Source organism: Bos indicus, chromosome 1 (assembly GCF_029378745.1).
Source record: "Bos indicus isolate NIAB-ARS_2022 breed Sahiwal x Tharparkar chromosome 1, NIAB-ARS_B.indTharparkar_mat_pri_1.0, whole genome shotgun sequence".
In the NCBI taxonomy this organism is placed as follows: Eukaryota; Metazoa; Chordata; class Mammalia; order Artiodactyla; family Bovidae; genus Bos; species Bos indicus.
Window position 1 is genome coordinate 19,429,389 of NC_091760.1, and position 24,924 is coordinate 19,454,312.

The 24,924-nt window shown below is 38.5% G+C and overlaps 1 protein-coding gene across 1 annotated transcript; it reads right to left on the reverse strand.

The window, feature by feature from the left end:
• Positions 1–24,395, reverse strand: CHODL (chondrolectin). Its single transcript, XM_019961409.2, has 6 exons — positions 23,839–24,395; positions 12,785–13,094; positions 12,483–12,640; positions 6,693–6,779; positions 4,540–4,642; positions 1–1,404 (listed from the first exon to the last, which is right to left on the reverse strand). Exons 1-6 carry the CDS (start codon positions 23,915–23,917, stop codon positions 1,320–1,322), a joined length of 822 nt encoding a protein of 273 aa, XP_019816968.1. The 5' UTR covers positions 23,918–24,395; the 3' UTR covers positions 1–1,319.
• Positions 24,396–24,924: the final 529 nt, after the last annotated feature.

Genomic DNA, 24,924 nt, shown 5'->3' on the forward strand with positions numbered 1-24,924 from the left:
TCATTCTTCAGAAACAAGAACTTTTTATTTGGTTAAAAGGAGCACAGAGACGTTTGAAGACCAGATAGTTACATCTCTCTCTTGAGAGGAAGGAGCCACAAGCATTGAAGAAACTAGAAGAGAATACAGAGCCACCCCAATTTATTCTCCCAGCCAAACCCTGGACAGGGAACCCATGATCACTGATGCCTACAAACGCGTTTTTACACTATTTCAGTTTCTTTCCTCACGGAAATGTCAACGTGCTGTGCTTAACTGCACATTCATGGTGACCGCTCAACTAGTCCCAACTCTTAAACCCTCTTATATGCTGATAGAGACTAAACAGAGCCAGGAAAGACCTTAATCAAACTCTGCAGGAGTTTGCCTCCAAGGTCAACACCAGAACCATCTTTGCTTTGCTGGCAAGAGAGGGACTGATTTCAGAACCCTCAGAGAGCTACTTGTGGTTATACAGGCAACATGTGAAGACATTATCTTGATTGTGTATGCCACCTTTTTTGTTCTAGATTGAGTATATTATTGTTTATACAGCTATTTAACAAAGTTATTACAAAATCTGTTGAACTTTAAATTCAAAATAATTGTAAGGCACATGTCTTGCACAATTGAAATTAGACAATTCTTGCCTCTAAGTAAAATATTTGAGTAGATACCACGGTTAATGAAATAACTTCTTATTTCTGAAGACATTTCCTAAACTTCCTCTGACCCAAAGCAGAGAAACTAAAAGAAGATGAGCCATTTCTAGAAAATGAAACTTTTTCTACGGTAATAGATTTATGTGTGTGTGAATTCAGTTGACAACAGCGATACATTTCTTTAATCAAAACAGCATGTATTGAAAAATGAGACATCATAAAAATAAATACTAGAACAGTCCATTCTATCAAACACTCATGTAAAGGAAAAATATTTTGCACACTGTAAATTTCGATGCAATTTACATTACATTAACTAGATTACAACTTATGAAAGGTGAAAGAGACAAAGATAACTGCTTCCAATGCACACATTGTTCTGATGTGTTCACAGCAATTTTATCTGCATTTTATCCATCTCATCGACTTGAAGTTTGGGTGCATCCTTTAGCAAAATAAGCATGTCTCACTCCATTATTAGCACAGCATTATTTTATAAATGAAATAATGAACATATAAAAATTATTTTAGTATTTGCCTCAAGGGGGAGCTTACAGTTCATCTTGCACATCCTTTGAGATTTCAAGCCATTCCAAGCTAATGTTCTGATGCCATTCCTTATACAGTTCCAGAATTATAAAACTCTATTTTCTTTTCTGGAGCCAAGTCAGTGGATTATTATACTTCCATGCCACTTTCTTTCCTGGTGCTTTTTGAAATCCACAGTGTGGATTGGTTTGGGCTAGTTTTTGTTCTTCCTTTACTGAAAAACAGAAGAAGAAGTAAATTCAATGTCTGAGACTTCTCATCAAACTAGGCATGTCTTGGTCCAAATGGAGCTTTGTCAGACTTATTATAAAAGTATTTTTCTTCTCTCATCAGCAGATTTTTTTCATTCCTACAAAAAATTCTGGATTATTCCAGTAGGTGAAGAGGGTAAGCAGTTCATATAAGATAATAAAAAAAAAATCTTTCTCTGACCCTTCATATTTTAGAATTCAGACATATACACAAATATGTTTAACCCAGTTTCAAAATGTTCATTGTAATCACCAATAAATCTTCATTTTCTTTGATCAGTTATTTTTATAATTTTGCTTTTTGAATAATCTGCCATTAACATATGATGTACTTTAATGTCAAATCATCAAAATAGTGCTTTTGTCCTACATGTAAAAACTGTCCTATCCCCTCCACCCATCATGTTTTTCTGTCCTATAGTTAAGTCATTTAATTCCCCAAAGCTTAATTTTGCTATAGTTTCTGAAACAAAGGCAGTTCAAGGCAGATTCAGGCCTGAGAGAGTTCCTCTAGCTCTCAGGCTGACCACACTCCACCCTGTCCCTCAAGCTGTGATGTCTTCTAAAGTGAAAAGTGAAAGTGTTAGTCATTCAATCCTGTCCGACTCTTGGCAACCCCATGGAATGCAGCCCACCAGGTTCCTTTGTCCATGGAGTTCTCCAGGCAAGAATACTGGAGTGGGTAGCCATTCCCTTCTCCAGGGGATGTCTTCTAAGTTTTTCCATAAGATGGCCACTTCTAAGACTCCTGCAAAAGTGACTGTTCCTGAGTTTCTCCCTTCCTGAGTCAGCCTCTTCAAGATACTTATCAAGATTGAGTCTCTTTTTTGATCCAGTTTCCTGGGAATGAGCCCTTGCCTAGATCACTAACCCCTGGTGGTTCCTGTTCATTTTCTTCTGTACTTCCTTGCTCCTACAGATGCTTCCTTCAATAGCATCTGCCTCCACCCCACGCTCCAGGCATTCCTCCTACCCCATCCCATTCAATCTCTGTCTACAAGACACTGTGTTGCTGAATCCCTTCAAAGAAAGAAATAGTCTTTCTAAATAAGCCTGAGCCACAGAATTTCATACTATTACTTAATTGACTTCAATTTAACTGTAAATTTATTGCTAATACATGATTGTATCTAAATGATACATTTTCGAAATGTGCATCCAAATAAGTAAGATCAACACATCTCTACCCAGGAAGTTATCCTACATGAATGGAAAATAAGCCAAGCAAAGTTGATGAAAAACATGAAATTCTCCTAAATGGTTGAAACAAAAGGGTGGTTAAGTTATTAATGTGGCTTTGGGGTAGCATTAGTATTTATTTGATTTAAGAGTTATCATGGGTTAAGGAAACAAGACTTCTTATTTTGAACATGACATGGAATCACAGAAGCCATCATGTGTACCCAACCGGAACTTAAACTTTCTGCAATGCACTCAGATGACAATGGATTGGAGTCTTTGATGAAGTTTTTCCTTGCTTTCCTGGAAGAAAGGAAAATGGGAGGATCTAAGAGAGGATGAATTAAGCACTAATAGCTAATTCTGGTGTCTGGAGATGGCTTATGTTTGAGTGAGTATATTTTCTTACTCTGAGAAATATGTTTGAAATTTGAGAAATATTTCCTCACCCTTGAGAATTTCCAACATGTGAAAATTCCAAGGTCTTCAAAGTATAAAAACCTGGAAGACTTGAGAATGAGCAGAGTCTCCACAATAATATACTATTTTGGAAGAAGGAAAGCAAACTTCAGAGAAAACTCAGTTACTGATACTTTGGTAATTTTACTTTTAGAAATGAGAAGATCTATATAATTTTTCTCAACTCTTTGTTCATAGCAATTAGCTATTTACAGCCCTTCATTACAGTTTGGCTGGGTTATGGGGGGGATTTATATCAAATCCTCCCTCTGCTTCATTGTTTTTCATACTGATAAATTATCTTTTCATCTATAGTCTTAGAATTAAGGGTAAAATCAGATATTTACTATTGTCTTTATTCTGTATAAAATATTGAAAACATATATATGTGTGTGTGTGTATATGTATATATATATATATAAACTGAGTACACAAAATATAGTATTAATTTACCAGGCTTTATTTATCATTATTCAAAAATGGCTTCTTTAAACAGTCAATATATCACAGCTTGGATTTTTTTAAAAAAATTCTTTTGTAGCATTTAGAGTTTATATCTATTTAATTTTTTTTTTCTGGAGCTTTTTAACTCAGTAAATTCTTTAGGGTTCATGAAAAAGAAAATGAAGATAAAAGAAAAAATTACTTATCTGCATGTCCTTCCCTGTTGGAAACATTCTATCATTTTTTATTTAAAACACTGACAAAAATGTCTAGTTTATTCTAACAAGCATGCACTAATTTAAATCCACATCTTCTTTTCTTTGATATATACTTATATTTCACACATTAATGTTTTAGTTTAACTGTCAAACTGACACCTATGAAAAAATTTCACCTGTAATTCAAGGGTATGAGTAAACAGATATAAAAGAATACTCTCAAGAGTCTGGATGTTAAGATATATCACTTTATTTCAAGATGCCTACTAAAAAGTGACTCATTTTACCATTGTTCCTATACTTAAAATATCCTTTGGAAATAAAACAGAAGGCTGTTTTTGCAAAAGGTACTACAAAGTTCACGCACAAAAATCAAGTCTGGCATACAACTTGAGGTCAAGATTAAAAGGTTTAGCATTACTGCCTGTACTTAATATAAAGAGACAGTACAGTATAGTCGCATATGTTGTGGAATTAAAAACATTCACATTTCAGATCCATCACACATATTAGCCATGAGACCCAAGGCAAATTGTATGACCCATTTAAGCAACCATATTCCCAACTGAAAAAGAGAAAACAGAAGGATACCTACTTCATATGGTCTGTGAGGATGAAATGAGATAATTCATAATCCTATAATCAAGGTATATGTTATTAGATTATATATACTGTATTTGTACTGAAAGAATTAGAATCACACTTTTCTTAAGGCAACTTAAAAACATAATTTTTTACAGAGTTATGAAAACATGTTTAAAGTTTTTCAAGTTGTCTCTCCATGTATGAATTATTTACCTTTTATGTAGCATCTGGAAACAGCAGGTTCCAAAAGCAACCAGGATCAGTAAGAGCAAAGGAATTGTTGGTATAACAACATAGATTAGATTGGGAATTATTCCTACAAAAGTAAAACAGTCTTAATGTAAACAGATAGTTGAGGCAGGATTCTGACATTATGGTTCTATAAAAGCTTTCTAAAAAATTAAGGCAAAATAGAATTATTATCAATAAGCAGATACCAAGTAAGGTCTTCCCAAAATACTGAATAATCTAATGAAGTAATATATTTATGTTTGGTTAAAAGTTAAAAACAAAATCATGCTGCATGGTTGCCATGCTCCGGTTAAATGACCATATTTCCAAACTATTATTAAATTTGCAATTCAGATAGGGACTGGCTTTCATAACATATTAATAATCTTAGCTATCTCACTCCATTAATCCTTCTCAGTTATTACTTTGAAAACAAGCACTGATTATTAAAGAATAATCATGATTAAAGTAATTGTTGATTTATTAGATATGTAATTATCCTAATAAGCTCAGTGCCATGATGACATGCATAACTCTCTGGGATTAAGCCAAAATACGTAAATATTAACTGATGATAGAGTCATAACCTAGAGACATAAGACTCCAGAGGCATAAATATTTGATCTTAATTAAATTCTAAGATGAATCATTTTTTAATCCTGTTTCATCACAGTAGATAATGTTAGGTATTCTTGGAAAAATAAAAAACTGCCACACAGAACCCCCATATAGCTTGCAATGACTTTATTAAACAATTTCTCAATGTCATAAGAGGGAAAATATTCCTAATATAATTATTTACTGATCTGTTTGATTAGATTTACATGGTCTGAATGGTTTTAAAATCAGACGACTGAAAGTGAAAAGCACTAAGGTTTAATATCACATCCATACAAGAAAAGCAAATTAGAAAGCTATGTATTGAGATAGCAAATTGAAAGCCATTATCTTAGTCTAAATGCGTGTGTGCTCCGTCACTCAGTCATGTCTGACTCTTTGCAACCCCATGAACTTTAGTCCACCAGGCTCCTCTCTCCATGGAATTTTCCAGGCAAGAATACTGGAGTGGGTTGCCATTTCCTCTGCCAGCAATCTTCCCAACCCAGGGATCGAACCCACGTCTCCTGTGTCTCCTGCACTGACAGGTGGATTCTTTACCAGCAGCACCATGCTAAAACAGGCCCTAACTGATACTAAGAGCAGTTTTTTTTTACTAAAAAGAGGTTTGCATTGGGATTGTGTTTTGTGTCTTTTGCAGACACTGGTGTGCCATAGGCACTGAGTTGAAAGCTCATTGTATGTGTCTACTACCCAATCTGCTCTTTAGCCATGTCACTTGGTAACTTGAAATTGGCCAGGGTGGCAGTTTTCCATACCACAGAAAACTCAAAGCCTACAAATTGGACTTTTTAAATCCCAGCTTACTCTAGTCAATCCCTAAACATTTACCAGTTCCCTACTGTTTATAGGCTACTGAACGTGCCAATTTACATCATAACACCTACAAATTGGGGAAGATCCTTATGAATCCACATTTTAACATGGGATACTTAGTTTAGTACTAGATACAGAAAACAAAATTTCTATTCAAAAACTGGCTTAGGAGACTTCCCTGGAGGTCCAATGGTTAGGACTCTGTGCTTCCACTGAAGGGGGCATGGGTTCGATCCCTGGTTGGGGAACTAAGATCTCACGATCCGCACAGTGCGGCCAAAAAAGAAGCACCCACAAAAACTAGCTTAGCATCATTTGTTCCAATGCAATTCTAAAATAAATCTCCATACGCCTATATTTAGTGCACTTTTTCACTAAGCAACAAGAAAATTGGGGCCAACATGAAGCAAAAGTGAACTGAGAGAGTAGCGCTGACATATACCCACTACCATGTGTAAAATACATAGCTAGTGAGAAAGTGTTGTGTAGCATGGGGAGCTCAGCTCAGTGCTCTGCGATGCTCGCAAGAGGGGGCTCAAGAGGGAGGGAATATATATACATACTCATAGTGGATTCACATTGTTGTACAGCAGAAACCAACACAACATTGTCAAAATTATCCTCCAATCAAAAAAAAAAAGAAAAAATTAAGTACCTTTTCTTCTCCTTATAAGTGAGTTAAAGACATGTGAACTAATTACCTGCCTCAGTAACAACTACATTTTGATGAGTGTCTCCAGGTTGGTTGGTAAAATACGTCTTTTCTACAGGAGCTGTTGGATTAATCTCTGTAAATAATAAGTACAGTTATCATGTATAATGATAAATAAGACAAATGCAAATGTAGATGAAAATAAAAGCTTATTACAAAACAAAATAAACATTGATTTCTGAACAACTTCCAGCTAATTCTATTTTGAATTTAAATTTATATGAAATGATTTAACAATAAAGGCAGCATTTAATTGTCTCTGAATAAAAGATCTGCCTGGTTAACTCTTTGCAACTTGGATCCACTGGGTGAATTCCTGTAACCCCAGACTGCATTTAACAATCCAGAGCATCTGTGCTGATGATAACCTATTACAGGTAATAATGACCAAGGAGGTACAAAAGTAGGCAAAGATAGGCAAGAATCAGAAAGCATAAGAAAGTGAGGCACTAGCTGTGAATAAAGACCAACAAAGATGATTTCTACACTACTGTTGTTCACTCGTTAAGTCATGTCTGACTCTTTTGCAACCTTATGGATGGACTATAAGCCTGCTAGGCTCCTCTGTCTGTGGGATTTCCCCAGCAAGAATACTGGAGTCGGTTGCCATTTCCTTCTCCAGGGGATCTTCCCGACCCTGGGGCTCCAGGCAGATTCTTTACCACTGAGCCACCAGTGAAGTCTTTATACTACGATGGTGTATAATTTAGATTTCTCCTCACAACAAAAAACAGCAGATAACTGCATATGGACAGTATCCGGAATTGATGATTCAAATAAAAATGTTCTAAAGCACATTTCTGTCCCCTACAAACAATGCCATCCTTAGATTTCCTTCTCAACAATATCTGCATCTTTAAAAAATTATCATAAATTAAGGCTTGCACATTGTTTCTCTCCCTGCTTTTTCTGAGGCAAGACTTTTTCAATTGCCACACACCTGAAAAATGCTGTTGTTGGTTTTTTTTTTTTTTAATAACTATCTGGTACTACTCTCTTGTCTAATTTCTTTCTCTAGGGCACTATTGTTAAGAATCCACCTGCAATACCGGAGAACTGAGTTCAGTCCCTGGATTAAGCTGGAGGAGGGGATGGGAACCCACTCCAGTATTCTTGCCTGGAGAATCCCCATGAACAGAGGAGCCTGGCAGGCTACAGTCCCTGGGGTTGCAAACAAGCAGACATGACTGAGCGACTAAGCACAAGCAGTGGCTGAATTAATAGAGAAATTAAATAGAATTACTAAGAAATAACTTGTACATTTGTTTTCATTTGTTCCAAAAATATAACTCTGCTTATTTTTCTCAGTTAATGAAAAAGAAAAAACACAGGCAGCATCTTACATTAATTTCAGAATATTAAATCACTTCAATGTAATGTTTACTATTCTAATTTGGCTACATGGTCTCTATTCATTAGAAATTTAATCGTACACCATCCTATAATAATATTTATTATCTTTTAAACATATCTTACCCTGACACTTTGCCTCCTCTAGTCTTCAGTCCTACCCTACACTCATTCTTCTACAGAATTTAGGTACTCCTTGCTTCTGGTGCTCAACTGGTATTTGCTGAGCAAATAATACAGATATTATACAATTTATCAATATAGAACTGGTTATTTTTTAAATCGTTCAAAAGTTTTAATGTAATTGCTGATTGAGAAAATTTTAGAAATACAATCTAATACATGCCGTTTTTATTGTCTAAGAATAACAGTGCTTAATGTAATTTTAATAAACATAAAAATTGGATTCACTATTCAGAAAACTAAGATCATGGTATCCAGTACCATCACTTCATGGCAAATAGATGGGGAAACAGTGGAAACAGTGACAGACTTTATTTTGGGGGTCTCCAAAATCACAGCAGATGGTGACCGCGGCCACAAAATTAAAAGATGCTTGCTCCTTGGAAGAAAAGCTATGACCAACCTAGACAGCATATTAAAAAGCAAAGACATTACTTTGCCAACAAAGGTCCATCTAGTCAAAGCTATGATTTTTCCAGTAGTCATGTATGAATGTGAGAGTTGGACTATAAAGAAAGCTGAGCACCGAAGAATTGATGCTTTTGAACTGCAGTGTTGGAGAAGACTCTTGAGAGTCCCTTGGACTGCAAGGAGATCAAACCTGTCAATTCTAAAGGAAATCAGTCCTGAATATTCATTGGAAGGACTGATGTTGAAGCTGAAACTCCAATTCTTTGGCCCCTGGATCCGAAGAATTGACTCATTGGAAAAGACCCTGATGCTAGGAAAGATTGAAGGCAGGAGGAGAAGGGGATGACAGAGGATGAGATGGTTGGATGACCTCACCAACTCAATGGACATGAGTTTGAGCAAGACAGGGCAACCTGGCGTGCTGTAGTCCACAGGGTTGCAAAGAGTGGGACACAATTGAGCCACGGAACTGAACTGAAAAATTGGATTCAGAAGCATCCCCTTAATAATGTTTCTGGATAACAGTGATAGACCCAAAGAATAAATATGCAACTCACAGGACAATAACAAAAAATGTTGGAGAAGAAAGTGAAAAAATTTAGAAGTGAATTTTTCAGTTTCTGTATAACTAGGCTAATTTTTTTTTAACCACTTTTGTATATCAGTAGTCATGCTCTTGTGGTGCTGGAGAAGACTCTTGAGAGTTCCTTGGACTGTAAGTGGATCAAATCAGTTAATCCTAGAGAAAATCAGTCCTGAATATTCATTGGAAGGACTGATGCTGAAGATGAAGCTCCAATACTTCAATCAACTGATACGAAGAGCTGACTCACTGGAAAAGACCCTGTTGCTAGAAAAGATTGTAAGCAAAAGGAGAAAGGGGCGACAGATGATGTGATGGTTGGACGGCATCTTCAACTCAATGGACATGAGTTTGAGCAAACTGTAAGAGATAGTGAAGGACAAGGAAGCCTGGCATATTGCAGTCCATGGGGTCACAAAGAGTCGGACATGACTTAGCAACCAAACAACAAGTCATGCTATTAGATAATATGCAGGAGCAGAAAGAGGAGACCAAGTTCAAGTCACATAGTACTTCTGGTATAGTTGGAGAATAAAGTTCAAAATATTGTTACAATTTGTAAATTAGTTTTACTGCTTGCTCCTCCAATCCCCACACCACTAAAAAGCTAACTGCTGCTGTTGCTGCTAAGTCACTTCAGTCCTGTCTGACTCTGTGTGACCCCATAGACGGCAGCCCACCAGGCTACCCCGTCCCTGGGATCCTCCAGGCAAGAACACTGGAGTGGGTTGCCATTTCCTTCTCCAATGCATGAAAGCTAACTCAGTTCAGTTCAGTTCAGTCGCTCAGTCGTGTCCGACTCTTTGCGACCCCATGAATCGCAGCATGCCAGGCCTCCCTGTCCATCACCAACTCCTGGAGTTCACTTAGACTCACATCCATTGAGTCAGTGATGCCATCCACCCATCTCGTCCTCTGTCGTCCCCTTCTCCTCCTGCCCCCAATCCCTCCCAGCATCAGAGTCTTTTCCAATGAGTCAACTTTTCGCATGAGGTGGCCAAAGTATTGGAGTTTCAGCTTCAGCATCATTCCCTCCAAAGAAATCCCAGGGCTGATCTCCTTCAGAATGGACTGGTTGGATCTCCTTGCAGTCCAAGGGACTCTCAAGAGTCTTCTCCAACACCACAGTTCAAAAGCATCAATTCTTTGGCGCTCAGCTTTCTTCATAGTCCAACTCTCACATCCATACATGACCACAGGAAAAACCATAGCCTTGACTAGACGGACCTTTGTGGGCAAAGTAATGTCTCTGTTTTTCAATATGCTATCTAGATTGGTCATAACTTTCCTTCCAAGGAGTAAGCATCTTTTAATTTCATGGCTGAAGTCACCATCTGCAGTGATTTTGGAAGCTACCTACTCACCACCAAAATAGCACTGACTATACAAGCAAGGAATTTAGTCAAGCCAACATCCTTCATAAATAAGACACTTAAGCTCAAGGAAAGAAAATCAGTTACATATGTGTATGTGTGTGTTAGTCAGTCATGTCCAACTCTTTAGTGACCCCATGGACTGTAGCCCACCAGGCTCCTCTGTCTATAGGATTCTCCAGGCAAGAATACTTGCCTGGAGGGGGTTGCCATATCCTTCTTTACCACTGAGCCACTGGGAAAGCCCTCTCCATCAGTTACATATAAGGTAAATAAAATGAAAATAAAGTACAGAAATTCTAAGTACATTAATAAGACCAACCATGGAAGTGTTCAAGTGCTTCAAAAACAATAAGTACATAAAATAATCTTGCTCAAAAGCTATACATATTTGAAGATTTAGGTAGAATATAGAAGATAAAGGAAAAAATAATTCCTTGTCTAAAATGCTGTTCCATAAGTAGTATAAACTTAGACTACCTGATACAAAACAGGATTCAGAGGTAATAGTGTCCTGAATAAGGTGGTAAGTGTGATGCAAGATAAAATAGTATACAAGGGTCAGCTAAAAGTTCAAAGAAAGAAGATAATATTGTATTAAGAATATACCATAATATAATTTGTTTCATTTAACAGTTTCAAGCACTTAGTGTCACAAAGTTAAAATGTCAGAGAATTTCAACTTTATATTTTTCTAAGGAAAAAAATTTAGACAAAGAACCTAAGTGCAAAACAGATTTCATTTTGCAAAGGCTTCTAAGAGGGTAATGATGGATTTAACCACCAAGAGGTTTAAAGAATAAACTCACCAGGGATAAAGAGAGAAGGCTAATATACTCAAGCGCAGAATAAATATAAGAGAAAGGTAAATCTAATCCAACTAATCCCTTGTGCTTTACAGTCTTATGAGTAAAGAAGTATAATTTCAAGAGAATAATGGAAATAGCAGCACTTGATTATAATTGCCTACCATGAACATATGCTTCGAGGTCAAGTAGACAGCCCTTGGGAGAGTTCAAATGAAACTTCCAAACACTGAGAGGAGAAAAACAGCAAAAAGACCTCAAAGCCTAAGTGTCTAAGTTGACTTTTTCAGATCATTAAAAAGATGAGTTTACATAGTTCTGATCAGTCTCTTTTTTGGTCAAATTTCAATTCAGTTCAGCTGTCCTGTTCAAAATAATTCAAGTTTACCATTTCAGTAGGAAACCATACTACCATAGCTCAGGTCAGAGCAATCTCTCCATGTGCTGCATAGGGTAAGAAAGCTGGAGACTTCAAACAGAAGGAAACTGAGGAGCCATATTCCATAGACTGAGGGCCACAGCAAGAACATACCACCTGCCCCTACTTTTCTGCACCAGGGTTCTCTGACATTCGGATTTTCACTGAGGAGTACAAGCTAAATATCATGCCATTATATGATAAGCTAATATCCCAGAGGAATGGTGCTTGGTTCCCTTAAATATACCAGAAAATGTTCTAAAAAACTACTAATCACATGTGTAAACTCCTAGGTGCTTTGGTGACATACTTATTTCACATGCACTATACTAAATGCTTAAATGTTTGTGAATAGATATTTATTCTTCATAAAACCTGTTTACAAAAACACAATTTGGCCTTAATATTAGAAATAATTACTGTCTTTTAAAGATACCTCTCTGGATATTTCTAGATACTCCCTTCTATTTAACTCATTGGGCAGTTGTTTGCTTTATAGCTTAGGCTGTTTCAATACTCTGTCATCGAACTGCAAAGTAATTTTGTGTTTCACTGCACAAAAACAAAAAGAGCCCAGGTAGCATAGGCTAAAGATGAAAAATGTAAGCCAATACACATATACAATCTGCTACTACTGACTTACAATGCTTCCTACCTGGTTCATACTTGCAGATGTAATTGTGCTTCATGTTGCACCTGTCGTCATTCCACTGGTAAAGGTAGGGGCCCCCAAGGCCAGGGTTGGCCGTTGGCTGATGATACATCACAACACACTTCTCACTTCCACAGGAAGGTTCATCAGTGTACCAGTTTCTGCAAGGACAGAGTACCAGGGACACTTCTCAGTGACTTCGCCTGTTCTACTCTGACATCCTCTACAGGTAATGGACATCTCCCCCCATTCTTTGCCCTCTGAGTCCCCCCAGAGACCTCTGCCTCCTCAGGATCCCCACTCACCGGTACTGGGAACTGCTTCCATCTGACCACTGGTAGAGATCTGGGCAGGCACCGGATGTTTGCCCCTGGCCATTTCTCCAAAGCCCTATCCAGAAATCACTATCGGAAATTCCTATTCCTGGCTTTGTCAGGTTCTGCAACATGCTTTCTATTAACTTCTGTTCTGCTTCATTCTCCAGGCTCAGAAGGGCGCCCCCTTCACTCTCGCAAGCCAGCCGTGCCTCCTGAAAGCTCACGCGGCTGGACAGCTCATGAAAGTAGGCCATCTTGTAGCAGAGATGCTTGAAATCAGCAAAACATACTTTTTGGCCTGAAAAAAAGAAAAGATGTCCATGTACTGATTATCTGAACTATCTTCATAGTGGTACTTACTACACGTTAAAATGAAAGAACCAATCAAATCAGAAAGAATCTACCAAGAACGCTTCTCCCACTGAACCACTGCATAAAATCTAGAAAATATTCTAGATTCCTACTTCAATCTACAAATGCTAATTGATACCCTAACAAACTAGTAACCCAAACTTTTCAAAACAGGGGAGAAGAAAGTATAAGTGGGTCAGTCGTGTCCAAATCTTTGCAACCCCATGGACTGCAATGCACCAGACTCCTCTGTCCGCGGAATTCTCCGGGCAAGAATACTGCAGTTGGTTGCCTTTCCCTTCTGAACCAAGGGATATTCCTGATGCAGGGATTGAACCCAGATCTCCCACCTTGCAGGCAGATTCTTTACCATCTGAGCCACCAGGGAATCAGTACACCAAGGAAATTTTTGTAAATCATAATTCTTCTGGCTTACCTTTTGCAAACTGATAGCTAAAGCAAGTGAAAGTAGATAAAGAAATGTCAAGTATACACAGTAAAGGAAGCTAAAAGGTCAAAATTATGAAATAAGAATCACAATTCACAAAGGAATTAATAAAAAGTAATGTAAAAAAGCAATCTTTACATAAGGCATCATGAAGTGAATACATTCAAATAATTTAAATTTAAATAAAGTGGCAAATATAAACTGTAAATATTTGTTTTTCTTGTATATATTTGAGAGCAAACATATTAAAATTCAAAGTTAATAGAAGTCAGTATAAAGGTAAGGGTAATAATAAACAATTTATTAATATAGTGTGGTATTAGAAGTGACAGGTAAACCTTTTAGAGTACTCTAGGATATTCAGAATTTGGAACAGAAATTTAAAATGCAAATTTTCACTTGTATTTTAAAGGTTTTTATAAGTTACAACACTCAGTTCAACCATCTATGCTGATATCTATGAATGATTTTAAAAGTCACTATATAGAGAGAGAATACAAATTTATGTCACGATATTAGATTGAACCACAAATGAAGTTTAAGATAATTCTCAAGAGTTCTTAATGAAATATCACCTTTTATCAAGCTTCACTGCTACGACATCACTAACAACATCTGTGAAGACTTAAATACATAGGCAAACAAAAGTTTGACTTAAAAGGCCTCTCAAAATTGAATTTCACATACCTCTACATACAGTTCAGAATGAATACTCCTAATTACTTCGTGACAGAACTACAAATATGAATGATCACACTGCATCATAAAAAAGCCATATAAATAACAGGAATAGTGTCCAGGATTTAGCAACGGAATTCCTATTGTTCTATTGTTTGCACCTGCCTCTTTTATCACCAAGTAAGTATGCCAAGGTTATAGACACGGTCTCCACAAAGGTCATGCTGCTCTGTTTTGTTTTTCATTAGCTTCCATGATTCACCTCAAATCTTTGCTGCCAACTTTAAAAACTGCCATGGCTCTATCTCTGTCATTATTCCTTATCCCCAGCCTGCTGTCCACAGTCTCCACCTCCCTTTCAGTCTCTCGTTTCAGCCTGAGCTTTGCCCTTGGAAAATAAGCTAGTATTTTATGTAAAATTAAGGTGAGTTACTTTATACCAAGAGATCAAGACATAGCTTTACTGCTTACAATTCTTATTCTTCTTGGGATTGAAGGCTTTATTCACTGTGTATTTAATTTTGTAGCTGATCAAGGAAATCTGTCAGTATTAGAGGGCTGTTATAACAGTTTCTAGCCAGTGTTTTAATATTTAAAATAAAGCATTCAAGCTTTATACTCTTAATTACAGTACATCACACTGAGCCAGTGTTGGTATCACATCCATTCTCCTCCAGAATCAGCAATTAATGACCTCTGATGACAGAGGCAGGAGGGAAGAAATCAGTGGAAGGCCATTAACCTCACACCAGTGTTTGAGTGATAGGCATTCAGTATCTTGATACAAGCTGAGAACAGCCAACGAACAACACAGAAGTTCCAGCAATGCAAGCAAGACAGCAAGCCAGGTGTCCTCTTTGTCTCATTAACTGATCTGGACTCAGGACTAATGCACTGAATAATAAGAACAAATTAAGAGACTGCCCCAACTATTAATGAAAACTAACATGTTAATATGAATGACTACAGGAAACTGGAATTAAAGAGACACCAAAAGGACAAATGAGCCTGAAATAAATAATCTGGGGGAGATGACATAGAAGTCCCAATGGTTGATCCTAATACAAATTTTTTTTAATTTCTAATTTATTATTAGGGTTTGTGATGATGTCAATGTTCAAAATGGTTGTCCCTGGCAATACTTTAGTAATGCCATTAAGCCTAGTGATTTTTAGGCTTGTATTTTTAAAGCAATCTCTATCTCTATTTTCATTTCTACATCTTTTACATACTTCTAAATCTCAAAATATATCTGAGCTGCATTCCCTTGAGCTTTCAATGTGTTCAATTTTCCACCCAAGAACCTCAGACTTCAATGTGATCCCAGCTTTTGAAATATTAACTTGTCCAATGAGATTGTTTGGCAAGATAACAGAAAGAAACCAAATTAAAAAAATAAAAACAGATTAGCCAGAAATTTTAATGAGTTAAAAATTATTTATGTAACAAAGCCAGCAACAGTAGTTCAGAGGATATGCCTAGTTCACTTTATAAGCTAAAAGTCTCTGCTCATTATCTTTGACATACTGAAAAATAAATGCAGAGATTTGTTATTTATGATGAGGACACAAGAAAAATGATGAAATTGTATTTATAAAATTAAAATAGCACTTCTAATTAAATGCATAAGAGAGCTTTCAGTGTCTTGTGGAAATTCCTAATACCACTACTAGGTATTAGAAATGTCAACCTGTAGATAAACAGAAATAATAATAATAAAGGAAAAATCTAGAGACAGGGATTATATTTTAAATAGTTAGGAACTAATACGAGGAGCCCTGGACTATAGCCAGCCTTTGCACTCTCTGCGCCAGGTACCATTTCTTTGGCAGTGGATGAAGGAATGGTCTAGGATCCTGGAAGATGGGGTGTGGGCTGTGGTGGCTGCATATCAGGGGGACTCGTAGAGGACAAGGACAATGGCCGATTACCAATTACAGACATATGTTAACTGCAAAGTGTACTAATGGAATATCAGCTGTGTCCACACATTTTAAAACTGAAGTTACTAGCAGTTCAGCTTCAGCAAGGCAGTTTTGAGGAAATTATTAGCTATACTGCACATTTTTATGGTATTTATATAGAAAATCAGTTAAAGCTGACACTGAATTTCTTCACATTCAATTCTATTTTATTATCGACTTCCACCTTAGTCAGCAAATTTGGTCCAAGTTGCAGCACAATCACCAGAAGCAGCAGCTACTGAACCACTCACCGCTTCAGCCGACACACTTGGCTGCAGGAGCAGGGGAACTTTCAACAGCTGGGAAACAAATGTTGCCCTAATTCCCAGAAAAGTTCCATTAATATGGGCCTTCTGGAAGCAACTTTCCCACTTCTCTGAAGGCTAATCTTAGGGAGCCATTACGACTACATCCCTTCTCATTCTGTGAGATCACATGGAAAATTTCCTTTTCTCTTGTTTTTAGATATTCAGAATAAATCCTCCATTGACTTTTTTGAACAACGGGAAGCTAGTCTTCCATCTACTACATCTAACTCCGTTTACTACATTTAATCTTCCACCGACCATTCTACCACCTGTAAAATAATCAGATACCCACCTAGCAGTTTTTATTACACTAAGGCTAGCTTGATGACAATTTACTAAAACTTACCTAACATCTGTGGTGGGAAATCTCCCTTTATTGTTGGCTTATTTACAAAAGAGAAAGACTTTTTACCTAGGAGTCAACAACTCCTGGTTTTAATACATACATTCATACATGCATGCATGCACACACACACACTCAAACAACTACACAGATACATATGCACTTTAATTCAGCAATAATTTTTAGTATTGCCTGCTAAAATAATCATTCCTATCATTATCACAGCTAAAATTCTACTATTTCCACAAATAGATAATTCTCTTTTTTCTTAGTCATAAAAATTCCTGTAGATCTAAATATTGGCAGAATTTTAAATGTTTTTAGTAACAGTGTAAAAGTGGGACCAATTCATAAAGTCATGGCAAGAATTTTTCTTCCTGAATAGAAAGGATCTATGATTTGGTTTGCGGGTGTGCATGTTAAGTCACTTCAGCTGTGTCCGACTGTGTGACCCTATGGACTGTAGCCTGCCAGGTTCCTCTGACCATGGGATTCTCCAGGGACAAGAATACTGGAGTGGCTTGCCATGCTCTCCTCTGGGGGATCTTTACCACCCAGGGATGGAAAGCCATGTCTCTTACATCTTCTGCATTGGCTGGTGGGTTCTTTACCATGAGATCTACCTGAGAAGCCTATGATTTGGTTGGGTTTCATTTATATTTATAAAATTTCTGAAAGTTGAGTCCTCAGTTATGAAAGTAATAACATTTTTTCTTACACCTCACACTATAATCACATATTAGCAACATTAAATAAGTATGGAATTTTATCATGTTTTTCAGTAAAAACATGGAAGACATACTGTGAATTCCAGTTGTTCAATTATGATCTACCTTTAGTTGCAAAGAAAAAAACAAGTTGTACAAAAGAGGACCTACATGATAAATCTTCCCCAAATCAGACTAACTGGACTTTGGACATTTCACTAGAATACCATAAACCAATTTGCTTTTCCTGGTTCTTTTTTACTCTACTCAAAATCAAAGGGATAAATATGCTGAAACGATAACATACAATGTGAAATGACTTCCGATCATAATGCCCAAACTTTGAAACTAAAAAGGAAAGCTATCAGTTATTCGTTCTGCTTTTACTGTTCAATATCACACCAACTTTTTAAGACTTTTTCATCATAAAAATGTATTGCTATAATAAACTTTACTTTTGCAACAGATGTTGTAATGTAATTAACTGCATAGTGCACTATTAAGATCATGCTGGAATCCATCTTCCTATACTGACAAACAGTGAAAACTATAGTCTTGGCCATTGTTTGAATAATGGTGGTATCAGCAAATCCTAACTCTCCACCTGGGAAACACCACAAGTCTTCTGAGAAGAGGATGAAATTTATTTCATTAACCTAGTATTTATAATAAGATCTACATAATAAATGTAAACCAAGTAATCATGTGAGTGAAGAATTCAAACATTGAATCACTAAAAGCTGACTTCAATCAATAAGAGCTTTACTTGAACTGTGGAAATATTAGGGACATTATTTAAAACTTTCCTAGCCTCAGTTTTCTTACCTAAAAAGTAAGAGTAGCTCAGCGATTTAAAGAAATAATGATAATAGCCTGAGATTTATCAATAGCTAAGTGTGCAAACCCTCACAGCTAGCACAATCCTTTGTTTTTCAGTCGCTAAGTCTTGTCCAACTCTTTGTTTCTCCATGGATTGCAGCATGCCAGGCCTCCCTGTCCTTCACTATCTCCTGGATCTTGCTCAAACTCATGTCCATAGAGTCGGTAATGCCATCCAACCATCTCATCTTCTGTTGTCCCCTTCTCCTCCTGTCTTCAATCTTTCCCAACCTCAGGGTCTTCTCCAGCAAGTCAGTTCTTCACATCAGGTGGCCACAGTATTGGAGTTTCAGCTTCAGCATCAGTCCTTCCAATGAAGATTCAGGACTGATTTCCTTTAGGATGGAGTGGTTTGATCTCCTTGCAGTCCAAGGGACTCTCAAGCGTCTTCTCCATGCCCTTGGGTAAATTAGGAAAGAGGTGATACAGGCTGGTCTCCTGTAGGTGGCCTCAGCGGTAGCTGTGGGGCCTGAATGCCTGAGTGACCTCTCACCTTTTCTTGGTGAGCCTGTGTCCATGACACGACCTGCACTATTGTGTTTGAACCCCTCTAACCCCTCAACTGGATGCTGGGAAAGATTGAAGGCAAAAGGAGAAGGGGATGGCAGAAGATGAGATGGTTATACAGCATCACCAATTCAATGGACATGAATTTGAGCAAACTCCGGGAGGGAGTTAGTGGAGGACAGAGGAACCTGGCGTGCTGCAGTCCATGGGGTCACAAAGAGTTGGACACTGCTTAGCAACTGAACAACATCAACAACAACCCCACAGCAACCCTATGGTGTGGATGCTCTCATCCCATCTTAACAATGAAGCAAGGGAGACACAGAAAAATTAAATCATTAGCCAAATTCACACAGCTCATAAATGGTTAAGGGTTTGGAACCAGGCAGTCTGGCTCCACAGTTCACACATGTCCCCAAACTTCTAGGCTGCCTCCATGGAGGTCTCAGGTATATTTTTCTTAGGTAAAAAAATTCATGAATAAAGGGACTGATTCATATATACATAATTAGTATAACCTATGCTATCATGTTTAGCATTGGCTCATGATTGATTACTGGATGGCTAACACACGCTTAGGGTTGTACATGGAGAGTTTCCCTCTAAGCAGAATGCAGAATTTCTTTTGGTTAACATTTAGACATAGGTTTCCTACTGCAACATCCATCTCAGATTTTCAGACCCCATATCTCCTCAATGATTTTTAAGTCTAGACCTTCTATTTTCCAAACAAAATAGACAAGGTCCAACCTGAACATATCCCCAACAAAAAGGAGTATAACTTTAGTCAAATTGCCAGGCTATGTTCTATCATCAGTGATATATTAAAACATGAAAGAAACAATCTCGCCTGATGGTTGTGTCTATCATTTACCTGTGTGCCAAGCATCTAACACGGAAGACAGAGAGTTGGAGAAGATCAGCATTGCTAATGAGACCATCAGCTGAATTTCCACTTTGGACATCTTTATATAATACTGTCCCTTTTTAATGTTAATGTAACAGATATTATCATCTTCCGGTAAAAGAATTATGAAAATAAAACCATAAAATAATGAAAAATGGCAGGTAAGGATTAATGACTATGATGAATGTGTAGTTTATTAAGTGACTGCTAATAAGATTAATTCATTCCTCTCTTGCCCAAGAGATACTTAAAGTAATTGCATCTTTGAAAACTGCACTATCATCACTTTATGCTTTTGATGACGTCATGGAATAGTACCACAAGCTGGAATACGCTCAGCAGTTTTTTTCAATTAAAAAAAAAAAAACTTGTGTGTCCCTTGCTATTAATCTATGGGCTACTGGTCACCACCTATGATTTTGTAATATTCTGTGGCATTTGGATGATCAAAATGGAAGTCTCTAAATCATTCAGTCTTCTAAATAAAATGTTTGCCAATTTCAATAATTTCAAGTGAATACATATTAAAGTGTTCTGCAGAAATATGGAGGTACCCTGAAACACACCTAATGCACTTTGCAGTATAAATAGATTGATGGATCACTGCTGGGTACACTTAAAAAGAGAAAGTAAACACACACACACATTACTTCAGAACACTAAATGCTTAAGAATATCCACGTGCTCTTCAGATATATTCTCCCATCTTAGAGACCTGAATTTTGAATTCTTTTTCATATGTATGCATATACCCCCAAAGTAAAATCGTCTTACCTTTGTCCTAAAGAAGATGTCATTATCCACCAGTCACTTCACAAATTTAAATGACTGCACCCCCCCAGAGATATCCTCTACACGAGAGATCCCCAACCAGCCTGAGGGTCTGAGGTACAGCTGATGTAATGATAATAGAAATAAAGTGCACAATAAATGTTAACGGGCTTGAATCATCCCCAAACCACCTCCTACCCCTCGTTCCATGGAAAAACTGTCTTCCACGAAATCAGTCTTTGGTACCAAAAAAGGTTGGGCCCATTGCTACACATCTGTGTAGAGCAACAAATCAGTACTGGTCTAAGATCTTAAAGCAATTCCCAAATTAGAATCAAAAATTCACTAGATATTCTGTGATCACTGTCTTCACGGTTATATATTTTTATTGCATATTCATGCATCAAAATAAGCATAGCCAGGAATTTATAAACATACTTTTCTATTACTGCTGCTGCTGCTGCTGCTGCTAAGTCACTTCAGTCGTGTCCGACTCTGTGCGACCCCATAGACAGCAGCCCACTAGGTTCCTCTGTCCCTGGGATTCTCCAGGCAAGAGTACTGGAGTGGGTTGCCATTTCCTTCTCCAATGCATGAAAGTGAAAAGTGAAAATGAAGTTGCTCAGTTGTGCCCGACTCTTAGTGACCCCATGGACTGCAGCCCACCAGGCTCCTCCATTCAGGGGATTTTCCAGGCAAGAGTACTGGAGTGGGTTGCCATTGCCTTCTCCATCTATTACTGCTAGATGCTAGGAAATCTTATGAGGCAGGTTAAGATAATGTTTCATAAGCTTATTCTCCTGAAATGCTTTCACTTCATTTATAAATAATGCTCTCAACTTTTAAAAAGGTGGTGTATGTAACAGTATTGGAAAGTATTTTATTGTATAAAGTTATGAGTTCTTATCTTTTTTCCCTAGGATAAATGATACATTATATGGAAATTATAATGGTTATAATGATCTTCAATAACTAAAAAATGCATTCCATATATCGTAAGTATGTTCCTAATAATGGCCCTAAAAAGCTTGTTTCAGTTGACAGACAGTTAAGTAGAATTTTGGTAAATGGTCCCTAGTGGCATGAAAAAGTTGACACACCTTTCAAAGCTTAACAGCATCCAGGGAGACATTAGACCTAATATTTCTGAAATATCAGGCTTTAGACTGCTCTGTTTTCATGCCATCATGGCTGATATATACATTTTTAAAAATTAGTCTTCAGAGGATAAAATTACAAATCAATTTATAATAGTTAGATTTCAATGTGAGTTTGTATGGCAAAGACAAATTATTCATAAGAAGAACATAACTTGGTAATTATTTTACTATCAAGTAAACATCATCATTTATGTTAAATTGAATAAATCACGTTCACTTAATTAGAAATTTTCCAGATGTCACCTACAAGATGTCTATAAATACTTTCTAGAAGAACACAGCAAAAGGTTTGTAAGTATTTATGCAATAATAGAACACAACATAAACTTTTCATCAATGGTTTTTCTCAAGGTCTGCTTTATGTATTCTTCTTCTCCCTTTGCAAATTTTAAGAGATGAAACAAGAATATACCTAATGGAGACTATTTAAATCAGTGAAGTTTTTCCATGTGTTTAAGAAACACCTTAAGCTCAGAGCCTGATCTCTACTGTTCATTCATTTGCACGAATAATTCTGACAGAGACAAAGGCAGTCAGATGCTTAATTTACACATTCAGATGAGTTTGTATGCTGGACTTTTCTTTGAAGCTAACATCGGCAGGAAGAATCCAAAGCTAGGGCTTGTGTAACCTTATTTGATTCTGCAATGTTTTCATTTTATATTTAAATAATAACAGCCTGGGAAAAAAATGTAAGCAATATGTATTTCCAAGTGACCTTTCACACAATGTATTTAATTCCAATATCTCCAGAGGGCCAAAAAGTTAGTGGAGAGTGATTGATACCCAGACATTGAAGGATTGTATTCAGAAGATGTAGAACATCACATTGCTGAGGGGAATATCAGTAACAATTAAGCTTAATAGGCCAATTTCTAAAGGTCTGACTTCACTACTGATTAAGTCGCTGTCATCTGTCATCTACCTCTAGTGACACCTGTTATACAGATGCACAGAATGTGAAAAGGAATCTGTGCTTTCTACATTTAAAAAAAAAATTACACACTTAAAACCCAACCCACATATCTTCAACGAATGTCTATTGCAACGCTATAATTAGCATCACAAGAAACTTCAATAAGTGTAGCTATGCTCAATTTTCCTGTAAGGCCCCATTCATTCATCCTAGGCTTTCGAGAATCTTGGCTTTTTTTTTTTTTTTTTTTTCAGAAACCTTCCCCAAAAGTAAGGGAGAGTGAATGTGGTATGAATTGCTCAACAACAGGACAGTAAAAGTCGTCGAAGGAAAAAAAAAAAAAAAAAAGGCAAAGCAAAGGCCGGGAAGCTTGCCAATTCTGATCCCTTTCCTGGGCATAGACTCGAACCGACCTAATTGGGCATCTACTGTGTGCATAGACCTGCATTGATGATCATGCACAACTCAACCCAACTCGAGCCGATTTCGTGTTCTGAGAAGTCCCCAACTTGCAACACGGTATGTAAAGGAAAGATCTCCTCCCACGACGACCAGTGGCCTGGTCTTTGTCAGCCCTCCTGAGAACAAAGGCTGAGCACCCCGGGGTCGTGAGCCACCCACAGCGAACAGATCTGGTCTCAGAAATCATCTGCATGAAACCCGTGCGGGCGGGCGGGGACTGGAGTCGAGCCAGGCCAACAGAGGGTGGCATTTCTGCAGCGGCTCTTCTGTCACTGGGCTCCGTCTGCCTCCGCGGTACCCCACCCTTTCTACAGGTACCAGCCCTGCGGCCAACTCTCTTACAAAGAAAGTCGAAATAAGTCCTAGAAAACGCTGTACTGCCCAGGATGAAGCAGAGCTCTCTTCGTAGCCACTAAACCAGGCACTTTCAAAAGAATGTAAACTTTTCTGGGTGTTTAGGGAGGGATGGGGAGAAAGCAGCATGCAATCAATTTCCTCCTGCCTCCTCCGGCCCCCTACCTATCCCGCACGGGTCTCCAACCCCTGGGAGAGCCTCCACCCCTGGACACGCCTGCCCTCGCCCGCGCGCCCCGCGATCCCCTCTCCCGGCTTGAGAACCGGGCGGGCTGCCCCGGACTCACCGCTGACCACCCGGCGGCAGAAGGCTCCGTGGCCGCAGAGCAGCGCGGCGCCCAGCAGCAGCGATACCACGCGGCTCATCGCGACGGGGCGGCAGGTGTGGCGTGGAGCGAAGGTGGTCTCTGCCCGCCTGGAGGCCCGGGCTCTAACCCCTCAATCCCCCTGCCTCCCCGTTGGAGGCCCTACTCCCGCTGTCCGAGCCCGGCTGCCCGGCCCCCTGAGAGCATCGCCTCGGGCCGGACCTGGCGCCGGGCGCGCTGATGCCGCGCGCGAGTGTGCCGGGTTGGAGCGCACGACCCTGCGGGTGCGCGTCTCCAGAGAGGCACCTGAAGTGAAGCGGTCCCGTGTCTGTCCCAGAGAAGAAGAAGGAGCCCCGGTGTGGCCCGCACCGTGCCCCTGGCTCCTCTCCTCGGCCTCTGGCCAGCGAGAGGCTGAGCCGGTATGCCCAGGTCGTGGCTCCTACAGACGCAGCAGCAGCTCTGCGCTGGAGGCGCCGTCTTATATACCCACGTCCCCGAGGTTCCAGCCCCTCGCCAGTAATAATTTTTAACTACTTCGTCTCTCCTGCCCTGCGGTGCATCCTTGGCCCCTCCCCTAAAAACTGGAGCCACTTTGAAAACAGTCCAGTCAGCAGCCCCACCTCCTCGCGCTCTCTTTCCATTCGCTAGCAGACTCATTTGTGTAAAATGAGACAGTTTTGCTATTAAACTCTGGCAAAAGTTGGATCCATTTGATTTTCTCAAAGATTAATGGCCACGGGGATGCCAAGTTGTGGGGCCTTTCTCTCTCTCTCTCTCTTTGTGCTATATTGCTTTATCACATGTATTGCTAGATGCAGGGCACTAGCCACTATTTAAGATGGATTGGTGGAGTGGGAGCCAAAACCTATTCGATGAATTATACGGTTTGGCAGGTTTTCCCCCACCTCGGTTCTGCAAGAAGATTACTTCCAAGCAGGGTTGTTTGACTAAATTGCCACAGGAGTAAATTGAAGAGAATATTTGAAACACAGTTTTCCCAACTGATTTTCATCTCAGTATTTCGGAATACTTGGAAATTTCCTGGACATAAAGGTATGCATTTCTTTG

Bases quoted from the DNA above. Each gene is read 5' to 3' on its own strand.
- CHODL (XM_019961409.2), bottom strand. From the start codon at position 23,917: ATGAGCCGCGTGGTATCGCTGCTGCTGGGCGCCGCGCTGCTCTGCGGC. The intron at 13,095-23,838 runs GTGAGTCCGGGG...TCTTTTTTTCAG, and splicing joins CTGCCGCCGGGTGGTCAGCG to GCCAAAAAGTATGTTTTGCT. The intron at 1,405-4,539 runs GTAAATAATTCA...TCTGTTTTTCAG, and splicing joins TTCCAGATGCTACATAAAAG to TAAAGGAAGAACAAAAACTA.